This window comes from Oncorhynchus mykiss, chromosome 6 (genome assembly GCF_057628025.1).
Source record: "Oncorhynchus mykiss isolate SJ-2025 chromosome 6, ASM5762802v1, whole genome shotgun sequence".
Lineage (NCBI taxonomy): Eukaryota > Metazoa > Chordata > Actinopteri > Salmoniformes > Salmonidae > Oncorhynchus > Oncorhynchus mykiss.
In genome coordinates this window covers 17,231,514-17,255,414 of record NC_143027.1, presented here as the reverse complement: position 1 = coordinate 17,255,414, position 23,901 = coordinate 17,231,514, and the positions used below count along the sequence as shown (strand labels likewise).

At 42.6% G+C, this 23,901-nt stretch overlaps 1 protein-coding gene across 6 annotated transcripts in view; it reads right to left on the bottom strand.

Moving 5' to 3' along the window:
* Positions 1–1,849: 1,849 nt before the first annotated feature.
* Positions 1,850–23,901, bottom strand: part of LOC110525335 (rap guanine nucleotide exchange factor 1) — a 58,514-nt gene continuing 36,462 nt past the window's right edge. For 2 of the 6 annotated variants that reach the window (XM_036979473.2, XM_090237070.1), the window contains 16 exons: positions 22,295–22,441; positions 21,019–21,264; positions 20,545–20,634; positions 14,556–14,638; positions 14,297–14,402; positions 12,620–12,695; positions 11,373–11,457; positions 11,087–11,179; positions 10,238–10,423; positions 9,871–9,955; positions 9,682–9,776; positions 9,446–9,524; positions 9,230–9,331; positions 8,783–8,880; positions 5,004–5,132; positions 1,850–4,833 (listed from right to left, as the gene is read on the bottom strand). In XM_036979473.2, the coding sequence (XP_036835368.2) occupies positions 4,683–4,833; positions 5,004–5,132; positions 8,783–8,880; positions 9,230–9,331; positions 9,446–9,524; positions 9,682–9,776; positions 9,871–9,955; positions 10,238–10,423; positions 11,087–11,179; positions 11,373–11,457; positions 12,620–12,695; positions 14,297–14,402; positions 14,556–14,638; positions 20,545–20,634; positions 21,019–21,264; positions 22,295–22,441 (1,851 nt within the window). In that variant the 3' untranslated portion in view covers positions 1,850–4,682. Of the gene's footprint in view, positions 4,834–5,003; positions 5,133–8,782; positions 8,881–9,229; positions 9,332–9,445; positions 9,525–9,681; positions 9,777–9,870; positions 9,956–10,237; positions 10,424–11,044; positions 11,180–11,372; positions 11,458–12,619; positions 12,696–14,296; positions 14,403–14,555; positions 14,639–20,544; positions 20,635–21,018; positions 21,265–22,294; positions 22,442–23,901 lie in introns of those variants that run through there. The other 4 variants (XM_036979474.2, XM_036979476.2, XM_036979477.2 and 1 more) reach the window with 4 other exon arrangements.

Sequence of the window (23,901 nt, the reverse complement as noted above, 5' to 3'; positions counted from 1 at the left end):
AACTAGTCTAAAGAAGGCCAGTTTTTTTTCGCTTCTTTAATCAGCAAAACAGTTTTCAGCTGTGCTAACATAATTGCAAAAGGGTTTTCTAATGATCAATTAGCCTTTTAAAATGATAAACTTGGATTGGCTAACACAATATGCCATTGGAACACAGGAGTGATGATTGCTGATTATGGCCTATGTAGATAGTCCATAAAAAATCTATTTGATATTTTAATGGACAAAAAAATGTGCTTTTCTTTCAAAAACAAGGACATTTCTAAATCACTACTGGTCAGTGGTGGATAAAGTACCCAACTGCTATACTTGAGTAAAAGTCAAAGTATTTTATTTTAACCATACTTAACTATCAAAAGTAAAAGTATAAATCATTTTAAATTCCATATTAGGAAAATCAGATCACACAAATATTTTTTTTTACGGATAGTCAGGGGCACACTCCAACACTGACATAATTTAGGGAAAATATATTGAGTGAAAGTAGTTTAAATAGTAAAGTACAGATATCCCCAAAAACTACTTAAGTAGCAGTGGTTTATACACATCTCAAAAGCAATCATGTAGTAAAACCAGTAGGTTTTGTATAGTAGTGTTGAGTAGTACTTATTTATGAGGGAAGGGTAGGGACGACACACCCAGATAGCACTACGCCTTTTCTCAATTTGATTTGCTCAACTCCTGCGTCCCCTCCCGCCTCCATTTGTAAAAGGCAATCAAGGAGAGGTGGCGAGGAGACTGAATGTGGACAATGCGCTTGTATGAAATAACTCAACTCAAATTACGTTTACAGTGGTAGTACCCTGAATAAATGTGTAGTCATAAGTTAGTTTGGCAATTTTTATAGATAAAACTATAAGTAGCATATTGTTTTAAAATGTGTGCATGCTTTCCTCCGACCAAAACAAAAGCTGATTGAGAGGGTGTGTGGCAAATTTTAAACCACTTCTGTGGAGGACTCAGGACACACATGAATATCCTCGATGACCGGTGGTTGTCGAGAAGGGGAGGACGTCTTACATTTGCCTACTAATGAATTGACATCTCCTCGACCACTTATCGGTTTCCGGGTAACGAAGGAGAAATGGACAGACTTTTTCCCAAATGAGAAAAGGCCTTGTGCTTCCTTGGCGGAAGGTGGTGAGGACACTCTTCCGGTCGCCTACTAACTAATTGACACTACTCGACCACTTATCGGTTTCCAGGTCACGGAGGAGAGGACTGAGTCGTCGAGGAGAGGATGGTCTTTTGACCAAATGAGAATCTCCCTAAGTTTAGACAATTAGAGGCTGTCTCCACAGCAGCAGACCCTCAAGTCGACTACTGATTTCTGGTCTCACGGATGGACAGCCCTGCGGCCGGGACTCCCTAAAAACGGCACTTTGATACAGCTACAACTGGAAGTGACTTTGTAGACGGTTAGAAGAGCATTTTCACTAACCCTAACCTAATTCTCCAAACCTGCTGCTTAAGTTCTAACTTGCTCCGAAAAAGTTGCGTCCGGTTGTAGCTGTATCGAAGTGGTGTTTTTAGGGAATCTCCTGTGGTTACACTGGAATACATTGGTGCACTGACTTTGGTACTGCAATCAATTTGAGACTCAAAAGGTTCACTTCTTCAATGAAATGGGGAGAAAATTGTCCAATGGCGCGGGACAGATTTTTCCAAGTATGTTCTGGCTGAGCTTCTGACTGTCATATTTCAGGCATGATTGCCATTAGAAATGTTTTACTCATCAGGAAAACCTCCATTGACCCTCCATTCATTCTATGCTTACTTGATGCCATCTATTTGCACACTGCACGGGATGACTACGGCAGAGAGGAATAAATAATGCACACACAAAATGTAGAAATACTGCAGGTTTTATTTACTTGCACAGGGATCTATGGTCTGGTAGGGTTGATTCTGTCAAGGGATAATGTGCCATCTTGTATTTGCTTCATTTGGCATTGAGGTGTCCCTCAGTCTTTGAGAGAGACTTGATATGGACATGCTTGCCTAAGGTCCACTTATGATTGCTGTAATGTTCACTGCTATGTATAGATCCCTTGACACAAATCACATCACCTTTTTGTTCATTAATGTTTTATTTTATATTCTATTTTATCCCCTTTTTCTCCTCAATTTTGTGATATTCAATTGCAATGTTGTCTCATTACTGCAACTCTCCAACGGGCTCAGGAGAGGCGAAGGTCAGGTCACGAGTCCTCCGAAACATGACCCGCCAAACCGCGCTTCTTAACACCCGCCCGCTTAACCCGGAACCCAGCTGCACCAATGTGCGGAGGAAACATTGTCAACTGACGACCGAAATCAGACTGCAGGCACCCGGCCCGCCAGAAGGAGTTGCTAGAGCGCGATGAGACAAGTAAAGCCCCTCCCGGCTAAACCCTCCCCTAACCCGGACGACGCTGGGCCCACTGCGCGCCGCCCTATGGGACTCCTGGTCACAGCTGGTTGTGACAGCCTGGGATCGAACCCGGGTCTGTAGTGACGCCTCAAGCATTACGATGCAGTGCCTTAGACCTCTGCGCCACTCATGAGGTGTTCGTTCGGTTTTTAAGTACACCAATCAAATGTTTGGACACCTTCTCATTCAAGGGTTTTTCTTTATTTTGACTATTTTGTACATTGTAGAACAAGACATCAAAACTATGAAATAACACATGGAATAATGTAGTAACCAAAAAAGTGTTAAACAAATCAAAATATTTTATATTTGAGATTCTTCAAAGTAGCTACTCTTTGCCTTGACAGCTTTGCACACTCTTGGCATTCTCTAAACAAGCTTTTCCAGCAGCCTTGAAGGAGTTCCCACATGTGCTGAGCACTTGTTGGCTGCTTTTCCAACTCATCCCAAACCATCTCAATTGGGTTGAGGTCAGGTGATTGTGGAGGCTAGGTCATCTGATGCAGCACTCCATCACTCTCCTTCTTGGTAAAATAGCCCTTACACAGCCTGGAGGTGTGTTGGGTCATTATCCTGTTGAAAAACAAATGATAGTCCCACTAACCGCAAACCAGATGGGATGGCTTATCACTGCAGAATGCTGTGGTAGCCATGCTGGTTAAGTGTGCCTTGAATTCTAAATAAATCACTGACAGTGTCACCAGCAAAGCACCATCACACCTCCTCCATGCTTCACGGTGGGAACCGCGGAGATCATCCGTTCACCTACTCTGCATCTCACAAAGACAAGGCGGTTGGAACCAAAAATCTCAAATTTGGACTCATCAGACCACAGGAGGTAGAGGTAACTCTAGGTCTTCTTTTCCTGTGGCAGTCCTCATGAGAGCCAGTTTCATCATAGTGCTTGATGGTTTTTTGCAACTGCACTTGAAGAAACTTTCAAAGTTCTTACCATTTTCCAGATTGACTGACCTTCATGTCTTAAAGAAATTATGGACTGTCATTTCTCTTTGTTTATTTGAGCTGTTCTTGCCATAATATGGACTTGGTCTTTTACCAAATATGACTATTTTCTGTATACCACCCCTACTTTGTCACAACATAACTGATTGGCTCAATTGCATTAAGGAAATAAATTCCACAAATTAACTTTTAAGGCATGCCAAGAGTGTACAAAGCTATCATCAAAGCAAAGGGTCGCTACTTTGAAAAATCTCAAATATAAAATATATTTTGACATGTTTAACACTTTTTTGGTTACTACATGATTCCATATGTGGGATCTGAGTGGCACAGCAGTCTAAGGCACTGCATCTCAGTACAAGAGGCATCACTACAGTCCCTGGTTTGAATCCAGGCTGTATCACATCCGGCTGTGATTGGGAGCATCGTTCGGGTTTGGCCGGGGTAGGCAGTCATTGTAAATAAGAATTTGTTCTTAACCGACTTGCCTAGTTAAATAAAGGTAAAACATTTTTTTTGTTATTTCATAGTTTTGATATCAACTATTATTCTACAATGTAGAAAATAGTACAAATAAAAACACTTGAATGAGTAGGTGTGTCCAAACCTTTGACTGGTACTGTTTATAAACTTCATATCACTTCTCCCCATTTCTGAAGTATCCTTTTAAAGAACAAAAGGAAAACTGCATTGCATCAGTCAGACAGTATCATACAACACTTCCTTGAACTACACAATTCAGTCTTGTGTGCATCAGTAATATCTTTACCACCAGTAGTCTTGAAGCAGACCCAGGTGATTTGAGGTATTTTCCTCAAAGTTCTGCACTACCAACAGCGGTTCTCTGCCATGTCAGGCGTTATGGTATCCCAGTTTGTCATCAAAAAAAGGTCTGGTGTCCCATATAAAAAAAGAAGCCTAAACTGAGTGGTGTTTCCCATGGCACACATCAGTATGATATGGTTTTAGTCAGGACAATGTCTCTGGTTGTGAGATCCTGAAATGCTTGGACTATACCCATAATATGGCATTGGGTGGATGAGGTTGGCGACAAAGGTGAACATGAGGAATCTTTTTGCGAGCCTCCCAACACTTTGTGCTCTGCACAGTGTCTATCCCACTGGCTTTACTCACACACGGACTGAGACCCAGTGCAATCCACAACAGAGAATCCTAAGTCGGAGAGGTCCTGTAAACTACTAACAAAAAAACATCCCAGTCTTTTAGCTGCCTTCACAGTTCTCGTTTGTAGTCTCTTGTAATCATGAAGAGTTTGACCCAAGGCCCAATACAGTGGGACATGTTCCTATGTCTTTTCTTCGCGCTCTGTTTTGCGCCGCGTAATGTTCCGAGGTTTGATCTTCAAAGACAGCTCCCACAGAGCCTCCTCTGCCAGGTGGTCGCTGAAGTCGTTGAAGAAGGAGACAATATCGTCGTTGTGTTTCAGATCATAATGCCTGGGAGAGAGGGAAAACACCATCTAAACATTGCAACGGTGGTAAAAGTTAATGGAAAATCTAAAATTCCAAGATAGGCCAATGATTTAACAAATAGTTACTTGAAAGAAAAGTGCGTTGAACATAAAGCTGTATGAGAGTGACAGCCAGATTGACCACTGTATACATACACCTGCTGGAAGCGCCTCATGCTGTCCAGGATGTTGAACTGCTGCCAACGCTTGGAGAAGTTGACCTTCCCGTTGATTTGATCAGGGTTGCCCAGATGGACAAAGGTCAAGTCCTGGAGGATAAGACCCCTGTGTGTCGAGTGAGGAAAAAAAACAAGAAACAGTAAAGACGAGAAATGCAAAGTAAGCAATACAAATGGTAGACGTGCAAATCCATTTGCATCACTTGTGACAGCGAAGTGTATACACTTTAACCCACAGAACAGAAAAGTGCATACACTTTAAACCAGCAGGTTAACTTACAGAACAGCAAAGTGCATACACTTTAAACCAGCAGGTTAACTTACAGAACAGCAAAGTGCATACACTTTAAACCAGCAGGTTGACTTACAGAACAGCAAAGTGCATACACTGTAAACCAGCAGGTTAACTTACAGAACAGCAAAGTGCATACACTTTAAACCAGCAGGTTGACTTACAGAACAGCAAAGTGCATACACTTTAAACCAGCAGGTTGACTTACAGAACAGCAAAGTGCATACACTTTAAACCAGCAGGTTAACTTACAGAACAGCAAAGTGCATACACTTTAAACCAGCAGGTTAACTTACAGAACAGCAAAGTGCATACACTTTAAACCAGCAGGTTAACTTACAGAACAGCAAAGTGCATACACTTTAAACCAGCAGGTTAACTTACAGAACAGCAAAGTGCATACACTTTAAACCAGCAGGTTAACTTACAGAACAGCAAAGTGCATACACTTTAAACCAGCAGGTTGACTTACAGAACAGCAAAGTGCATACACTTTAAACCAGCAGGTTAACTTACAGAACAGCAAAGTGCATACACTTTAAACCAGCAGGTTGACTTACAGAACAGCAAAGTGCATACACTTTAAACCAGCAGGTTAACTTACAGAACAGCAAAGTGCATACACTTTAAACCAGCAGGTTAACTTACAGAACAGCAAAGTGCATACACTTTAAACCAGCAGGTTAACTTACAGAACAGCAAAGTGCATACACTTTAAACCAGCAGGTTGACTTACAGAACAGCAAAGTGCATACACTTTAAACCAGCAGGTTAACTTACAGAACAGCAAAGTGCATACACTGTAAACCAGCAGGTTGACTTACAGAACAGCAAAGTGCATACACTTTAAACCAGCAGGTTAACTTACAGAACAGCAAAGTGCATACACTTTAAACCAGCAGGTTAACTTACAGAACAGCAAAGTGCATACACTTTAAACCAGCAGGTTAACTTACAGAACAGCAAAGTGCATACACTTTAAACCAGCAGGTTAACTTACAGAACAGCAAAGTGCATACACTTTAAACCAGCAGGTTAACTTACAGAACAGCAAAGTGCATACACTTTAAACCAGCAGGTTAACTTACAGAACAGCAAAGTGCATACACTTTAAACCAGCAGGTTGACTTACAGAACAGCAAAGTGCATACACTTTAAACCAGCAGGTTGACTTACAGAACAGCAAAGTGCATACACTTTAAACCAGCAGGTTGACTTACAGAACAGCAAAGTGCATACACTTTAAACCAGCAGGTTGACTTACAGAACAGCAAAGTGCATACACTTTAAACCAGCAGGTTGACTTACAGAACAGCAAAGTGCATACACTTTAAACCAGCAGGTTAACTTACAGAACAGCAAAGTGCATACACTTTAAACCAGCAGGTTAACTTACAGAACAGCAAAGTGCATACACTTTAAACCAGCAGGTTGACTTACAGAACAGCAAAGTGCATACACTTTAAACCAGCAGGTTAACTTACAGAACAGCAAAGTGCATACACTGTAAACCAGCAGGTTAACTTACAGAACAGCAAAGTGCATACACTTTAAACCAGCAGGTTGACTTACAGAACAGCAAAGTGCATACACTTTAAACCAGCAGGTTGACTTACAGAACAGCAAAGTGCATACACTTTAAACCAGCAGGTTAACTTACAGAACAGCAAAGTGCATACACTTTAAACCAGCAGGTTAACTTACAGAACAGCAAAGTGCATACACTTTAAACCAGCAGGTTAACTTACAGAACAGCAAAGTGCATACACTTTAAACCAGCAGGTTAACTTACAGAACAGCAAAGTGCATACACTTTAAACCAGCAGGTTGACTTACAGAACAGCAAAGTGCATACACTTTAAACCAGCAGGTTAACTTACAGAACAGCAAAGTGCATACACTTTAAACCAGCAGGTTGACTTACAGAACAGCAAAGTGCATACACTTTAAACCAGCAGGTTAACTTACAGAACAGCAAAGTGCATACACTTTAAACCAGCAGGTTAACTTACAGAACAGCAAAGTGCATACACTTTAAACCAGCAGGTTAACTTACAGAACAGCAAAGTGCATACACTTTAAACCAGCAGGTTGACTTACAGAACAGCAAAGTGCATACACTTTAAACCAGCAGGTTAACTTACAGAACAGCAAAGTGCATACACTGTAAACCAGCAGGTTGACTTACAGAACAGCAAAGTGCATACACTTTAAACCAGCAGGTTAACTTACAGAACAGCAAAGTGCATACACTTTAAACCAGCAGGTTAACTTACAGAACAGCAAAGTGCATACACTTTAAACCAGCAGGTTAACTTACAGAACAGCAAAGTGCATACACTTTAAACCAGCAGGTTAACTTACAGAACAGCAAAGTGCATACACTTTAAACCAGCAGGTTAACTTACAGAACAGCAAAGTGCATACACTTTAAACCAGCAGGTTGACTTACAGAACAGCAAAGTGCATACACTTTAAACCAGCAGGTTAACTTACAGAACAGCAAAGTGCATACACTTTAAACCAGCAGGTTGACTTACAGAACAGCAAAGTGCATACACTTTAAACCAGCAGGTTGACTTACAGAACAGCAAAGTGCATACACTTTAAACCAGCAGGTTAACTTACAGAACAGCAAAGTGCATACACTTTAAACCAGCAGGTTAACTTACAGAACAGCAAAGTGCATACACTTTAAACCAGCAGGTTGACTTACAGAACAGCAAAGTGCATACACTTTAAACCAGCAGGTTGACTTACAGAACAGCAAAGTGCATACACTTTAAACCAGCAGGTTGACTTACAGAACAGCAAAGTGCATACACTTTAAACCAGCAGGTTGACTTACAGAACAGCAAAGTGCATACACTTTAAACCAGCAGGTTGACTTACAGAACAGCAAAGTGCATACACTTTAAACCAGCAGGTTAACTTACAGAACAGCAAAGTGCATACACTTTAAACCAGCAGGTTAACTTACAGAACAGCAAAGTGCATACACTTTAAACCAGCAGGTTGACTTACAGAACAGCAAAGTGCATACACTTTAAACCAGCAGGTTAACTTACAGAACAGCAAAGTGCATACACTTTAAACCAGCAGGTTAACTTACAGAACAGCAAAGTGCATACACTTTAAACCAGCAGGTTGACTTACAGAACAGCAAAGTGCATACACTTTAAACCAGCAGGTTGACTTACAGAACAGCAAAGTGCATACACTTTAAACCAGCAGGTTGACTTACAGAACAGCAAAGTGCATACACTGTAAACCAGCAGGTTAACTTACAGAACAGCAAAGTGCTAACACTTTAAACCAGCAGGTTAACTTACAGAACAGCAAAGTGCATACACTGTAAACCAGCAGGTTAACTTACAGAACAGCAAAGTGCATACACTTTAAACCAGCAGGTTAACTTACAGAACAGCAAAGTGCATACACTTTAAACCAGCAGGTTGACTTACAGATATGGTATACATGGGGGCTCCACGTCTGCCAGTGCCGCTCGGTATACCCGGAACGACGAGGAACTGTCTATTAACGTGCAGTATTCCTCTAGGCCCTGTAAAGAGAACAGTGACAGTCGTCCATGTTAACATCAAACAACACCAACATGTGTAGAGAGAGTTCATATTAGAGCTACCTTACAGTAACTTTGGGGCAGGGTAACCTAGTGGTTAGAGCGTTGGACTAGTAACCGGAAGGTTACAAGTTCAAATCCCTGAGCTGACAAGTTACAAATCTGTCGTTCTGCCCCTGAACAGACAGTAAACCTGTTCTTAACTGACTTGCCTAGTTAAATAAAGGTAAAAAGAACTGCTGGGATTACACTTTTTTTTTTTTTTTTTTTTACAATAAATTGATGTTTCGGAGCAATCTTTGGACATCGATTAGACCATAGTCTATCTCACCTCTGAGGTTGTTTTCTGCCACTCCAGTCTTCGGATGGGAGCTGAATCCAAGGCAGATAATATTGCCAAATATGAGTTGAAATTATTTAGCTTCCGTAAGTGCTGCAAGAGAGTGGAGGGACACCGTCTTAAAATGCACCTGAGAATTTGTTGCTTTTTCAACAAACACGCCCAAAACAACTGTTTGCTCAAGTATCCACATTTCAAAAGGCATACCTTCATTATTTTGATAAATTTGAGGAGGAGCTTTTCTCGGTCCTGGGCTTTCTCTTGCAGAATGATTATGGAGCGTACCCTGAGGGAGACACGAAGGGGGAGAGATGCATCAGTTTCATCACATGTTCTCCAGACCTGGCTGCTTTCCTCTCGGAGAGAGGGCAGTGAACTGAAGTGCTGCAGTGAACAAGAGAAGCAGCGTGGTGACTAAGAGAAGATGTGAGGTGCAGGCTTACCAATAGGACATGTTGTTAAAGTGCTCTGTGAACTGTGTGAGGTTGGCACTCTTCTCCTCGTTCTGCTCCTTAGCCCAAAGCAACACCTCAGGGATCTGTCCAGAGAGAGAGAGAGACACAAATAAATACTTTTTAGGCAGAGGGGCAGCATACACAGGAGGAGGAGAAAAACATGCTTGGATGAGCTACCTCAATTTTGTAGAAGAGCTCTGCATCCAGGAGAGTTAGCTGGTCGGCGATCTCATGACTTCGGAAGTCGTGCAGGGTCCCAGGTCTAAAGTTTCACACAGGAAATGGGGGGAGGAAATTAGAAGAAAGTGAATATGGCCAAAGATAGAACTAGACACTGTGATACATTGATGTTCAGAACACGACAAGGAAATCCTTCACTGTCACGGAGCAGAACATTTTTAAATGCCTCTGCAAGCAGTAACATTCTCTGAAACAATACAAAATACATTGCAATACAATCTTTATTGATCCATTATACAGAGAGATGGGACATGACGTTTTAGCTGTCACAGTATCCTCGTCCACTAATTGTGGGCGGACCTACCTGGCGGCGACACCTCTTGCGGCCAGTGGTTTGAGCGAGTAGGTGTAGCGCAGCAGCTTCCTCTGCTCCACCTTGTCCAGGATGTTTGTGCGGAGGACGCGGGCCAGGCTCAGCTCACCGTTACACACCAGCCTGAACACCAAGTCCATCAGCTGCATCAGGATGTCCTCCGTCATCTCCACCAGACTGACACACACACACACACACACACACACAGCCGAGGGGAGGGAGAGATTAGAAGGGTATGAGAGAGGGTGGTGGAGGTGGAAAAAGACCCGAGGAGGTGTTTACATGCGCTGCGAGCTGCTCCAATAATTTAACAAATGTAACAGAAGTCCTATCACTCTCTGCACACACCAGCTTGCCATCACGGCTAAATTACATTTGAAAACTGATGGATATGCGCAAAAAGAGCAGACAACCGAGCAGGCTATTGGCTGGTAGGGGATGCGGCTGGCTGATCACAGCTGTCACACATTGATATTGGATGAAGCACTCATTTTGATATGACATATCTGACATCATGCTCTGAACTCTGATTGATATTCTCTTTGTAGGACATGTAGGGATGCATTCTGTGCTCGGTCAATTATTTTGATGTGAGAAACAGACACCCCCCAAAATGTTCTTCTTCTTCGGGTCTACAGTGAAAATAGCCAAAAAGTGACGAGTTTGCGTTTCTGTAATCATGACTGGTTAACCCCTCCCCCTTTTACCAGGAACAGACCAAAGGAAAAGTGAATAAGAATCGTCATTGTTTGCACAGTCATTGAAGGACAAACTTTTCTTTGCAGATTGCAGATAGCAGATAGCTAGACTTCTGGTCAAATGGCAGGCTAGAGACCTCACCACAGCTCGTCCACCACACGGACAAGAACAAAGAAGGTGTTTTTGCTGACTTTCTTCTTGAAGGTATCTGGGCAGTGACAAAACCTGGTGTATGTGTGGAGGTGTTAAGGAAAACAAACAAATAGTCAAAGTATATTACACATCTTACATTATTCAGAGTGTATACGACTAGGGGAGTGATGTGGTAGGGATTTTGCTACCCATTCCCCATTGTCTCAACCAAGCAGGCTTTGTTGGAGGAAACTCTTTGGGTCCACATGTGAGAAGTGAAGCATGGAAAGGATATCTGTAGTGCAGCTTTTTGATAAGGTCCTCTGGGGTTATGAACGTTCTGTACGTCGTCAGGAAAGCCTCACAGTACAAGACAAGATCTGGAAAAGAAGACCACAAAGGAGATTACTGAATATCCTCTCGCTTCCCCAGAGCTCTATTTGGGAGGAAGGAAAGTCTGGGTGTATTATAGAAAAGCAGTACTAGTAAAAGCTAGAATCCTTAGTTGCTACATCCATTTTTAGACTACACATGGATAATTTACACTACCATTCAAAAGTTTGGGGTCACTTAAAAATGTCCTTGCTTTGGAAAGAAAAGCACTTTTTTTTGTCCATTAAAATAACATCAAATGTATCAGAAATACAGTGTAGACATTATTAATGTTGTAAATTACTATTGTAGCTGGAAACGGCTGATTTTTTATGGAATATCTACATAGGCGTACAGAGGCCCATTATCAGCAACCATCACTCCTGTGTTCCAATGGCACGTTGTGTTATCTAATCCAAGTTTGTCATTTAAAAGGCTAATTGATCATTAGAATACCCTTTTACAATTATGTTAGCACAGCTGAAAACTGTTGTTCTGATTAAAGAAGCAATAGAACTGGCCTTCTATAGACTAATTGAGTATCTGGAGCATCAGCATTTGTGGGTTCGATTACAGGTTCAAAATGAAACAAATAACTTTCTTCTGAAACTCGTCAGTCTATTCTTGTTCTGAGATATGAAGGCTATTCCATGCGAGAAATTGCCAAGAAACGAAAGATCTCGCACAACGCTGTGTACTACTCCCTTCACAGAACAGCGCAAACTGTCTCTAACCAGAATAGAAAGAGGAGTGGGAGGCCCCGGTGCACAACTGAGCAAGAGGACAAGTACGTTAGAGTGTCTAGTTTGAGAAACAGACGCCTCACAAGTCCTCAAATTGCAACTTCATTAAATAGTACCTGCAAAACACCAGTCTCAATGTCAACAGTGAAGAGGCGACTCCGGGATGCTGGCCTTACAGCTACAATAGTCATTTACAACATTAACAATGTCTATACTGTATTTCTGATCAATTTGATGTTATTTTAATGGACAAAAAATGTTTTCTTTCGAAAACAAGGACATTTCTAAGTGACCCCAAACTTTTGAACGGTAGTGTGTATATATACACCCATTGATTCTTAAAGGATATAACTTGTACCTTCCATCTGAGTGGACACAGAGTGCATGTAATAGGGGGAGGGGGGTGTACTACAGAGGTCATAAATACCTTTGCGGTCCGTTTCTGTGGCGTGGACTAATAAAATATCCCCCGATCCGGCACGGACATCTGGACCGTCATCGTTCTGGTATCACATGTGGACAGAAGTTGTAAGAGCAGAGAGAGAGGATTAGCCTAATTGTTGACCTCATGAGGAGTCCTAGTGTAGCCCTACAAGTGACTGTCCTAATGAAACCATTCTGACAATATTGAAAAATATGTTTTGAAAAGCCATGCTAGCCATGAGGGGGTTTTCTATAAGGAGATAGGCGCTACTAAAGCTGCACTGACCTTGCCATGCGAACTCATACATATTTATCATCTACTGTGAGAATGTGATCATATAGCCCCCTCAAAATCAACTCTAGACTTCAAAGCCACTTCCACTGTGTTTTTTTCATTGTTCCCCTCTAATCAGGGACTGATTTAGACCTGGGACACCAGGTGGGTGCAATTAATTACCAGGTAGAACAGAAAACCAGCAGGCTCTGGACCTCGTAACAGTAACAGACAGGGACGTTGCATTTGAGTTACAGAGGCAGGGGCCAGCAGAGGGCAAGCTCTCTGTAAACAGCTGATTGGTGGCTTATTCTGTATTAGTAGTATCCTTCTTGTAGGACAGGGATCTATGCTGACATTTTTTTACAAGGAGCACATGTGCTCCTAAGTTGAAAAAGTTACGAGGACAAAAATAAAATGTAGGTGCACAATAAAAGTATGAGGAAGAGTGTTTTTATTCTAAGAAATGGAAAAACGTTTGGTTTTTGGAGTGTTCCATGCTGAATCAATTACAATGTACCCTCAAATATTTGAGTCACTTAGGTGAGACAAAACATTTCAGCTGCCCCTTTAAGGGGCGGGACGTTACCATTGTAACGGTGGGACTCACATGTCTGTCTGTGAGAGATGAGATTCTCTGACATGTCTCTTCGCTAGCAGTTGAGCAAGCTCAAACTAACATTGAAATAAAACCTAGTGTGTGAAGAAAACGATGTAAATAGCCAAGAAACACGAGAACAAAGTCACACTTTAGTAGACTTTCAGCTAAATTTGGACACAGGGGTCTCCTGAGTGGAGCAGTGGTCTAAGGCACTGCCTTAGAGAAATCCTGGTTCGAGTCCAGGCTCTGTTAGAGTCGGCCGTGACTGGGTGACCCATGGGGCGGCGCACAATTTAGGGGAGGGTTTCGCCGGCAGGGATGTCCTTGACCCATCGTGCTCTAGCGACTCATGTGGCGGGCCGGGTGCAATGCATGCTGACACGGTCGCCAGGTGTACAGTGTTTCCTCCGACACATTGGTGTGGCTGGCTTCCGGGTTAAGCGGGCATTGTGTCACGAAGCGGTGCGGCTTGGCTGGGTTGTGTTTCTGAGGACGCATGACTCTCGACCTTCGCCTCTCCTGAGTTCTGTACGGGAGTTGCAGCGATGAGACAAGACTGTAACTACCAATTGGATACCACGAAATTGGGGAGAAAAAGGGGTAAAAAATCAAAATAAATGTAAAAAGTTTGCACACACCTATTTCTAGGCGCATATGCGAGTAAAATAGTCGCACCGTATGTAGGATCCTATGAAGTATCACATAAAAAGAGGCATCTCCTGCTCTATGATTAAACAGCTTGATCTGAAAGAGACGCGAGGTAAAATGGACTGACCATCAACAGTAGAAAACGAGGACACGTTTACCTCCTGCTTTAGTGTTAACCGGGACATGATCTCCATGTGATCGATGAGGGAAAGCTCATCCGTCTCCTCGCTACTCTGCCCATCTTCAGACGACTTTTGTCTTCGGCTGAGTGAGAGAGAAAGAGAAAAAGAATATAACAAAAAAGGGAATCCTTCCTTCTGTCACTGGAGAGTAGGAACAATGGAGAATATTTTATTATTTATTTAACCTCAAAATAAAAGGAAACAAAGGCCAGACTGTCATGGTATGGGTTCTTACCGGTCATCGGACATGTCCTTGTTATTGCACAGTGGGTTCTCTGAGGCAGTGTCCTCCAGTGAGTCATCTATGGCAGACGAGTCCTGATAACAACACAGAGTGGTTAGGACCGCTCTCTCACCAAATCCAGCAGCCTGAGGTCATGTTCGATTGGGCATGGCACAGAAAAGGTTTCACAATGATTTGCAGTGGAAAACTAAAATGTGCATTGCTCATTGGACATTTATTTCTATGCTTGTTTCAGGTTATTTTCTTCTGTTCGGTACCAAATGAACATGACCCTGAGGTCAAGATAAAGGTGAAAATGCTTTCTTAGTTAAAGTAGATGTGTGGGTAAGTTGTCTAAGCACATGGAGGTTTCTACTTAGTATTCAGTGAGTTGTTCCGTCAGCTTTGAGGAAAACAGACAATGGTAGTTCACACACACTATTAATATTACACGCTCTATGGATCAGCGGAGGCTGCTGAGGGGAGGACGGCTCATAATAATAACTAGAACGGAGAAAATGGAATGACATCAAACCCACGGAAACCATGCCTTTAATGTATTTGATACCATTCCATCTTCCACTCCAGTCATTACCATGGCCCTGTCCTCCGCAATTAAGGTGCCACCAATCTCCTGTGGTATGGATACATGCATAACTCTAGCCTCACTTCTCTAGTGCAAACGCAACACTAAATACACAATACATTTAATATACAGTGCCTTCAGAAAGTATTCACACCCCTTGACTCTTTCCACATTTGGTTGTGTTACAAAGTGGGATTAAAATTGATTTGTCTATTCTTTTTTTTTTTTTTACACAAAATAACTAATGTGTAAGAAAAATAAAACACTAATATCTTGATTAGATAAATATTAAAACCCCCTGAGTTACATGTTAGAATCATTCTTTCTGGGTAAGACTAAGAGCTTTGCATACCGGGATTGTACAATACTTGGAATTTTTTCTTTTTTTAATTCTTCAAGCTCTGTCAAGTTGGTTGTTGATCATTGCTAGAGAGCCATTTTCAAGTCTTGCCATGGGTTTTCAAGAATATTTAAGTCAAAACTAGAACTAGGCTACTTAGGAACATTCAATGTCATTGTGGTTAGTAACTCAGTGTAGATTTGGCCATGAGGGACCTTAGAGATAATTGTATGTGCGGGGTACAGAGATGAGGTAGTCATTCAAATGTTAAACACTATTATTGCACACAGAGTGAGTCAATGCAATTTGTGACTTTTTAAGCACATTTTTACTCCTGAACGTATTTATGCTTGCCATAAGAAAAGGGGTTGAATACTTATTGACTTAAGACATTTTGGAATTTGTAAAAATGTCTACAAATGTAATTCCACTTTATGGGGTATTGTGTGTAGGCCAGTGACACGGCACTGCATGGGCTTGCTCCTACCTATCTCTCTGATTTGGTCCTACCGTACATACAGTGCCTTGCGAAAGTATTCGGCCCCCTTGAACTTTGCGACCTTTTGCCACATTTCAGGCTTCAAACATAAAGATATAAAACTGTATTTTTTTGTGAAGAATCAACAACAAGTGGGACACAATCATGAAGTGGAATGACATTTATTGGATATTTCAATGATTTTAACAAATCAAAAACTGAAAAATTGGGCGTGCAAAATTATTCAGCCCCTTTACTTTCAGTGCAGCAAACTCTCTCCAGAAGTTCAGTGAGGATCTCTGAATGATCCAATGTTGACCTAAATGACTAATGATGATAAATACAATCCACCTGTGTGTAATCAAGTCTCCGTATAAATGCACCTGCACTGTGATAGTCTCAGAGGTCCGTTAAAAGCGCAGAGAGCATCATGAAGAACAAGGAACACACCAGGCAGGTCCGAGATACTGTTGTGAAGAAGTTTAAAGCCGGATTTGGATACAAAAAGATTTCCCAAGCTTTAAACATCCCAAGGAGCACTGTGCAAGCGATGATATTAAAATGGAAGGAGTATCAGACCACTGCAAATCTACCAATACCTGGCCGTCCCTCTAAACTTTCAGCTCATACAAGGAGAAGACTGATCAGAGATGCAGCCAAGAGGCCCATGATCACTCTGGATGAACTGCAGAGATCTACAGCTGAGGTGGGAGACTCTGTCCATAGGACAACAAATCAGTCGTATATTGCACAAATCTGGCCTTTATGGAAGAGTGGCAAGAAGAAAGCCATTTCTTAAAGATATCCATAAAAAGTGTTGTTTAAAGTTTGCCACAAGCCACACCAAACATGTGGAAGAAGGTGCTCTGGTCAGATGAAACCAAAATGTAACTTTTTGGCAACAATGCAAAACGTTATGTTTGGCGTAAAAGCAACACAGCTGAACACACCATCCCCACTGTCAAACATGGTGGTGGCAGCATCATGGATTGGGCCTGCTTTTCTTCAGCAGGGACAGGGAAGATGGTTAAATTTGATGGGAAGATGGATGGAGCGAAATACAGGACCATTCTGGAAGAAAACCTGATGGAGTCTGCAAAAGACCTGAGACTGGGACGGAGATTTGTCTTCCAACAAGACAATGATCCAAAACATAAAGCAAAATCTACAATGGAATGGTTCAAAAATAAACATATCCAGGTGTTAGAATGGCCAAGTCAAAGTCCAGACCTGAATCCAATCGAGAATCTGTGGAAAGAACTGAAAACTGCTGTTCACAAATGCTCTCCATCAAACCTCACTGAGCTCGAGCTGTTTTGCAAGGAGGAATGGGAAAACATTTAAGTCTCTCGATGTGCAAAACTGATAGAGACATACCCCAAGCGACTTACAGCTGTAATCGCAGCAAAAGGTGGCGCTACAAAGTATTAACTTAAGGGGGCTGAATAATTTTGCACGCCCAATTTTTCAGTTTTTGATTTGTTAAAAAAGTTTGAAATATCCAATAAATGTCGTTCCACTTCATGATTGTGTCCCACTTGTTGTTGATTCTTCACAAAAAAATACAGTTTTATATCTTTATGTTTGAAGCCTGAAATGTGGCAAAAGGTCGCAAAGTTCAAGGGGGCCGAATACTTTCGCAAGGCACTGTACCTACACGTACGCTACGGTCACAAGACGCAGGCCTCCTAATTGTCCCTAGAATTTCTAAGCAAACAGCTGGAGGCAGGGCTTTCTCCTATAGAGCTCCATTTTTATGGAACGGTCTGCCTACCCATGTCAGAGACGCAAACTCGGTCTCAACCTTTAAGTCTCTACTGAAGACTCATCTCTTCAGTGGGTCATATGATTGAGTGTAGTCTGGCCCAGGAGTGGGAGGGTGAACGGAAAGGCTCTGGAGCAACGAACCGCCCTTGCTGTCTCTGCCTGGCCGGTTCCCCTCTTTCCACTGGGATTCTCTGCCTCTAACCCTATTACAGGGGCTGAGTCACTGGCTTACTGGGGCTCTCTCATGCCGTCCCTGGAGGGGGTGCGTCACCTGAGTGGGTTGATTCACTGATGCGCGCCCCCCCCTTGGGTTGTGCCGTGGCGGAGGTCTTTGTGGGCTATACTCAGCCTCGTCTCAGGATGGTAAGTTGGTGGTTGAAGATATCCCTCTAGTGGTGTGGGGGCTGTGCTTTGGCAAAGTGGGTGGGGTTATATCCTTCCTGTTTGGCCCTGTCCGGGGGTGTCCTCGGATGGGGCCACAGTATCTCCTGACCCCTCCTGTCTCAGCCTCCAGTATTTATGCTGCAGTAGTTTATGTGTCGGGGGGCTAGGGTCAGTTTGTTATATCTGGAGTACTTCTCCTGTCCTTTTCGGTGTCCTGTGTGAATCTAAGTGTGCGTTCTCTAATTCTCTCCTTCTCTCTTTCTCTCTCTCAGAGGACCTGAGCCCTAGGACCATGCCCCAGGACTACCTGACATGATGACTCCTTGCTGTCCCCAGTCCACCTGGCCGTGCTGCTGCTCCAGTTTCAACTGTTCTGCCTTATTATTATTCGACCATGCTGGTCATTTATGAACATTTGAACATCTTGGCCATGTTCTGTTATAATCTCCACCCGGCACAGCCAGAAGAGGACTGGCCATCCCACATATGCTCTCTCTAATTCTCTCTTTCTTTCTCTCTCTCGGAGGACCTGAGCCCTAGGACCATGCCCCAGGAATACCTGACATGATGACTCCTTGCTGTCCCCAGTCCACCTGGCCGTGCTGCTGCTCCAGTTTCAACTGTTCTGCCTTATTATTATTCGACCATGCTGGTCATTTATGAACATTTGAACATCTTGACCATGTTCTGTTATAATCTCCACCCGGCACAGCCAGACGAGGACTGGCCACCCCACATAGCCTGGTTCCTCTCTAGGTTTCTTCCTAGGTTTTGGCCTTTCTAGGGAGTTTTTCCTAGCCACCGTGCTTCTACGCCTGCATTGCTTGCTGTTTGGGGGTTTGGGCTGGGTTTCTGTGCAGCACTTTGAGATATCAGCTGATGTACGAAGGGCTATATAAATACATTTTATTTGATTTGATTTGACACAAAATCTCAATTTAATCCACCTTAAATTCAGGCTGTCACACAACAAAATGTGGAAAAAGTCAAGAGGTGTAAATACTTTCTGAAGGCACTGTATATACCCATCTCCATCCCAGAAGACAGTCCAGATTTTCTTTTTACTAAAAACATGGGGAATGGGGAGAACTTTGAGCGAGAAAGACTGAATAAATAATCTGAGCGTTTAGTCGTTTTATTGGGCTGTCCTTCCTGATGAAAGGCCTTATGGAAGATGTTAAATACACATACTTAACTCAGAACCATTCATGAATCCAGTTGTAATTAGTTACTACGATCCAGACCTGACCCAGCTGGACAACCACCATTGACCTTAAAGGCCAAGTTTATGAACATGGTAGAAAATGTCTCACTGTCACTTGGAGACAAACCCCCCTTGAGACAATGACAGGGGAGTGACTGATGTCCTTTGAGCTAGAACTACACATAGGCCCATATAGTAGGGAATGGGGACTAGAGGTCGACCGATTAATCGGAATGGCCAATTTCAAGTTTTTGGCATTTTTGGACACCGAATGTGGGCGATTACATTGCACTCCACGAGGAAACTGCGTGGCAGGCTGACTACCTGTTACGTGAGTACAGCAAGAAGCCAAGGTATGTTGCTAGCTAGCATTACATTTCTCTTATAAAAAACAATCAATCTTCACATAATCACTAGTTAACTACACACGGTTGATGATATTACTAGTTTATCTAGCTTGTCCTGCATTGCATATAATCAATGCGGTGCCTGTTAATTTCTCATTGAATCACAGCCTACTTCGCCAAACGGGTGATGATTTAACAAGCGCATTCAGGAAAAAAGCACTGTTGTTGCACCAATGTGTACCTAACCATAAACATCAATGCCTTTCTTTAAAATCAATACACAGGTATATATTTTTAAACCTGCATATTTAGTTAATATTGCCTGCTAACATGAATTACTTTTAACTAGGGAAATTGTGTCACTTCTCTTGTGTTCAGTGCAAGCAGAGTCAGGGTAAATGCAACACTTTCTTCTGCAACACTTTGTTTTTGCATTATTTAAACCAAATTGAACATGTTTCATTATTTATTTGAGGCTAAATTGATTTTATTGATGTATTATATTAAGTTAAAATAAAAAAGTGTTCATTCAGTATTGTTGTAATTGTCATTATTACAAATAAATAAATAAAATCGGACAATAAATCGGTATCAGCTTTTTTTTGGTCCTCCAATAATCGGCATCGGCGTTGAAAAATCATAATCGGTCGACCTCTAATAGGGACAGTCCAGTAGTAGGGGATTTGGGGAAAGGAAGAGAAACATGGTCATGTACAGGCAGTTACCAAAGCAGGGCATGCCAAGCGATCGAAGAGACACAACGAATCCTGAGTGGTTAGGTCACATACAGATAGAGTTACTTAGTGAGGTCTGTTGTCAGTCATGGTGCAACTGTCTGTGAAAGCACGCTTTTCTCTCCTCGCTCTCATGCAACCTCTCTGCTAAGGCTACTTACTCGGCGGGAGAGCCCATCTCCGTTGGCATGGCTTGATGTGTACAGATTAACGTACTCTCCCTCCCCGCCTTCCTCGTTAGCGCTTTCGCTCTACGGGGGAAAAAAGAAAGACAGCAAAGAGAATGACAGATGCTTGGAAAAAGCAAATGTGGTTCCGAATGCGAAAGCTTCTCACAACTAGCCGGACAAAACAAACAAGTACCTATATCATCTCAAATGAAACCACTAAGAACCAACTGTTCCAATCACCACAGCATACATAGAGCTGCAGACTTGGTTTTAACCTAGGGTTTGGCCTATTTTCAAGGATAAGAACATCACGTCACCAACATTGAAACAGCCCTTTGCTAACAATGTTTATACCATACTCCAGATCTGTGCTCTTCTTCAATAGCACCCCCCCCTGTCAAACGCAATCCCATTTTCTTTTCGCACAGTGCCTAACACTTGTCACAACACACAGCTAGGGCTCACCAAAGAGGTTTGACGAGTGTCAGAGAAAGAAGAGTCAGTGAGAAGACCGATAGCAAGAGAGCTGTCCAGAGAGCCGTTGGCCACCAGCACAGGGTCAGGGCTGCCACTGCCCGGGGCCGCTAGGTCCATGCTCTGTGATTGGTGGACAATGGGAGAGTGGGAAGAGACAGATGAGAGAAGATATGGAATGGAAGATTGGCAGAGAGGTGCAAAGTCCTGAGAATAGGACCGGAGAACTGTCTTATGCTGAGAGAGCGAGGGCGAGAAATGAGAAGGAAAGAGAAAGAGAGATTAAGACAAAAGCTACTTGAGAGATCTACAAGGTCAAAGAGCAAATATTTTTTGAAATAGATAATTGAGAGAGATGCATCGGCATACTTGCCATCGGAGAACAATATGACTGTAGGCTATATTGTCTGTATCTGACTGGTTAGTCAGTGACTAGAATTGCTAAATCAACTCAGTCTCTTCAAAATTACATATTCACAAAATGTGCTTGTTAACTTGTAACTTGTAACAGATCTGTTGAATATCCCATGCATATAGGTTTAATTGAAACCAAGTCAAAAGGGTGCAACAAGGATCAATGGTTCTTCAGCAAGAACAGATCAATTGTCCTCATCATTGCTCCAAAACTAGAATGATTAGACAAAGAATACAGAACATTAATTTGCTGCGTTTGTATCATAATAGTTCTGGATTGTGTTCAAGCCCCAGTTTTAAATGAATGACATCCGCTAATATAAATAAACACATTTCACAAATTCTGGATGAAAACAACTGCATGCTTTCTCTCTTTCTCTCTGACAGAGATTGCCATTTATTGTATAAATATTGAGGGGTCTGATAGAGACTGAAGAATGAACGTGTGTTTGCCAGTGTGTGTGTTTTTTGCACAATACACTCCCTTATCAGTAGCTGAACATGTCTACAATGGCTAATGAATTACCTTTTTGTATTGGTGTCAATACTTCTAAAGCAGAAGCGCAGTCATGTCTGTGGCGGAGCAGACAAGGTTTCAACTGGTATTGGTTTTCTTTTCAAATACTTCTGATGCACTTGATCGAGCTTGCCTGACACGGTGGGACCAATTAAATAGTTCCCAAAGTGCAACACTTTCATTTAATTTAGCACTGCACTTTGCCTGTGACTTTCCAGGTTAAATAAAACGTTTTAGAAAGAAAACAAATACTATTTAAAGCCAAGTCTACTGTAGAGAGTGAGAAGAGCAGAGATTCAGAAAGGCAGGCAGACAAGCCAACTGAGAGTCACTCACCATAGGGGTGGTCAGGGAGGAGTTAGAGACTGACATGCTGAGAGCAGCCCCCGTCTCCTCATCCACCACCACTGCAGCCTGCGACTGCTGAAGGTGGCAGGAGAGAGAGGACGAGGAAGAGGACGACGAAGAGGCAGAGTGGGAGGCCTGGAAGGGGGGGAAAAGGAGAGCGTGGGGGAAGGAGAAAGTAGAAAGAGAGGAGCAGAGAGAAAGTACAGTGGGAGATGTTAGTTAGCAAAAGAAGACGTAGGTCTACGCAGATAGTTAAGCCCAATCTAGAAGCAGCAGAAAACAATAGGCTTGATGGACTAAAAGAATGCTACGGCAGACAAAGCACACTAGTGCTTTCTAATATTCTACTGTTACCTCTGTGTTATGCATCGCTCTGATGGAGGCTGGGCTTTCCAAAAAGAAAAAAGGAATGAGATTTGATGAGTGCAATGGAAAATGAAGCCCCAAAATGTTTTTTACATTTTTTTTTATTTAAAACGCATCATCATGATGATGTGGCCGGTGACACTGCTGGGAACTAGTCCGCGTTCACATCCTTGTCGGAACTAGGAAACTCCAACATTTCCGACTTGCTGATTTGTTGAACGCAGTTACCATGTCGGAAATGTCAGAGTTTCCGTGGAACGTATCAACAGTAGACTAAAGGAAAAAAATACTAAAATATAGTTTGAGTGGATTTTCCCTTTAACCCGTTTCACCTAAGCATTTACATAAATGATCCTAACCTTTGTCATTAGTTCCCCTAACTGCCAACGTAAATTCTTTCCATGATTCTCCTTTGTTTTTAAGGCACAACAAGCAACCTGGTCTCAGAGAAATAGTATAATACTATACATGCACCAAGATGTATATCCAACGCTGGTCCGACCAAGCTGACTCCACACTCCAAGACTGCTTCCATCACGTGGACTGGGAGATGTTTCGTATTGCGTCAGATAACAACATTGACGAATACGCTGATTCGGTGTGCGAGTTCATTAGAACGTGCGTTGAAGATGTCGTTCCCATAGCAACGATTAAAACATTCCCTAACCAGAAACCGTGGATTGATGGCAGCATTCGTGTGAAACTGAAAGCGCGAACCACTGCTTTTAATCAGGGCAAGGTGTCTGGTAACATGACCGAATACAAACAGTGCAGCTATTCCCTCCGCAAGGCTATCAAACAAGCTAAGCGCCAGTACAGAGACAAAGTAGAATCTCAATTCAACGGCTCAGACACAAGAGGCATGTGGCAGGGTCTACAGTCAATCACGGACTACAGGAAGAAATCCAGCCCAGTCACGGACCAGGATGTCTTGCTCCCAGGCAGACTAAATAACTTTTTTGCCCGCTTTGAGGACAATACAGTGCCACTGACACGGCCTGCAACGAAAACATGCGGTCTCTCCTTCACTGCAGCCGAGGTGAGTAAGACATTTAAACGTGTTAACCCTCGCAAGGCTGCAGGCCCAGATGGCATCCCCAGCCGCGCCCTCAGAGCATGCGCAGACCAGCTGGCCGGTGTGTTTACGGACATATTCAATCAATCCCTATACCAGTCTGCTGTTCCCACATGCTTCAAGAGGGCCACCATCGTTCCTGTTCCCAAGAAAG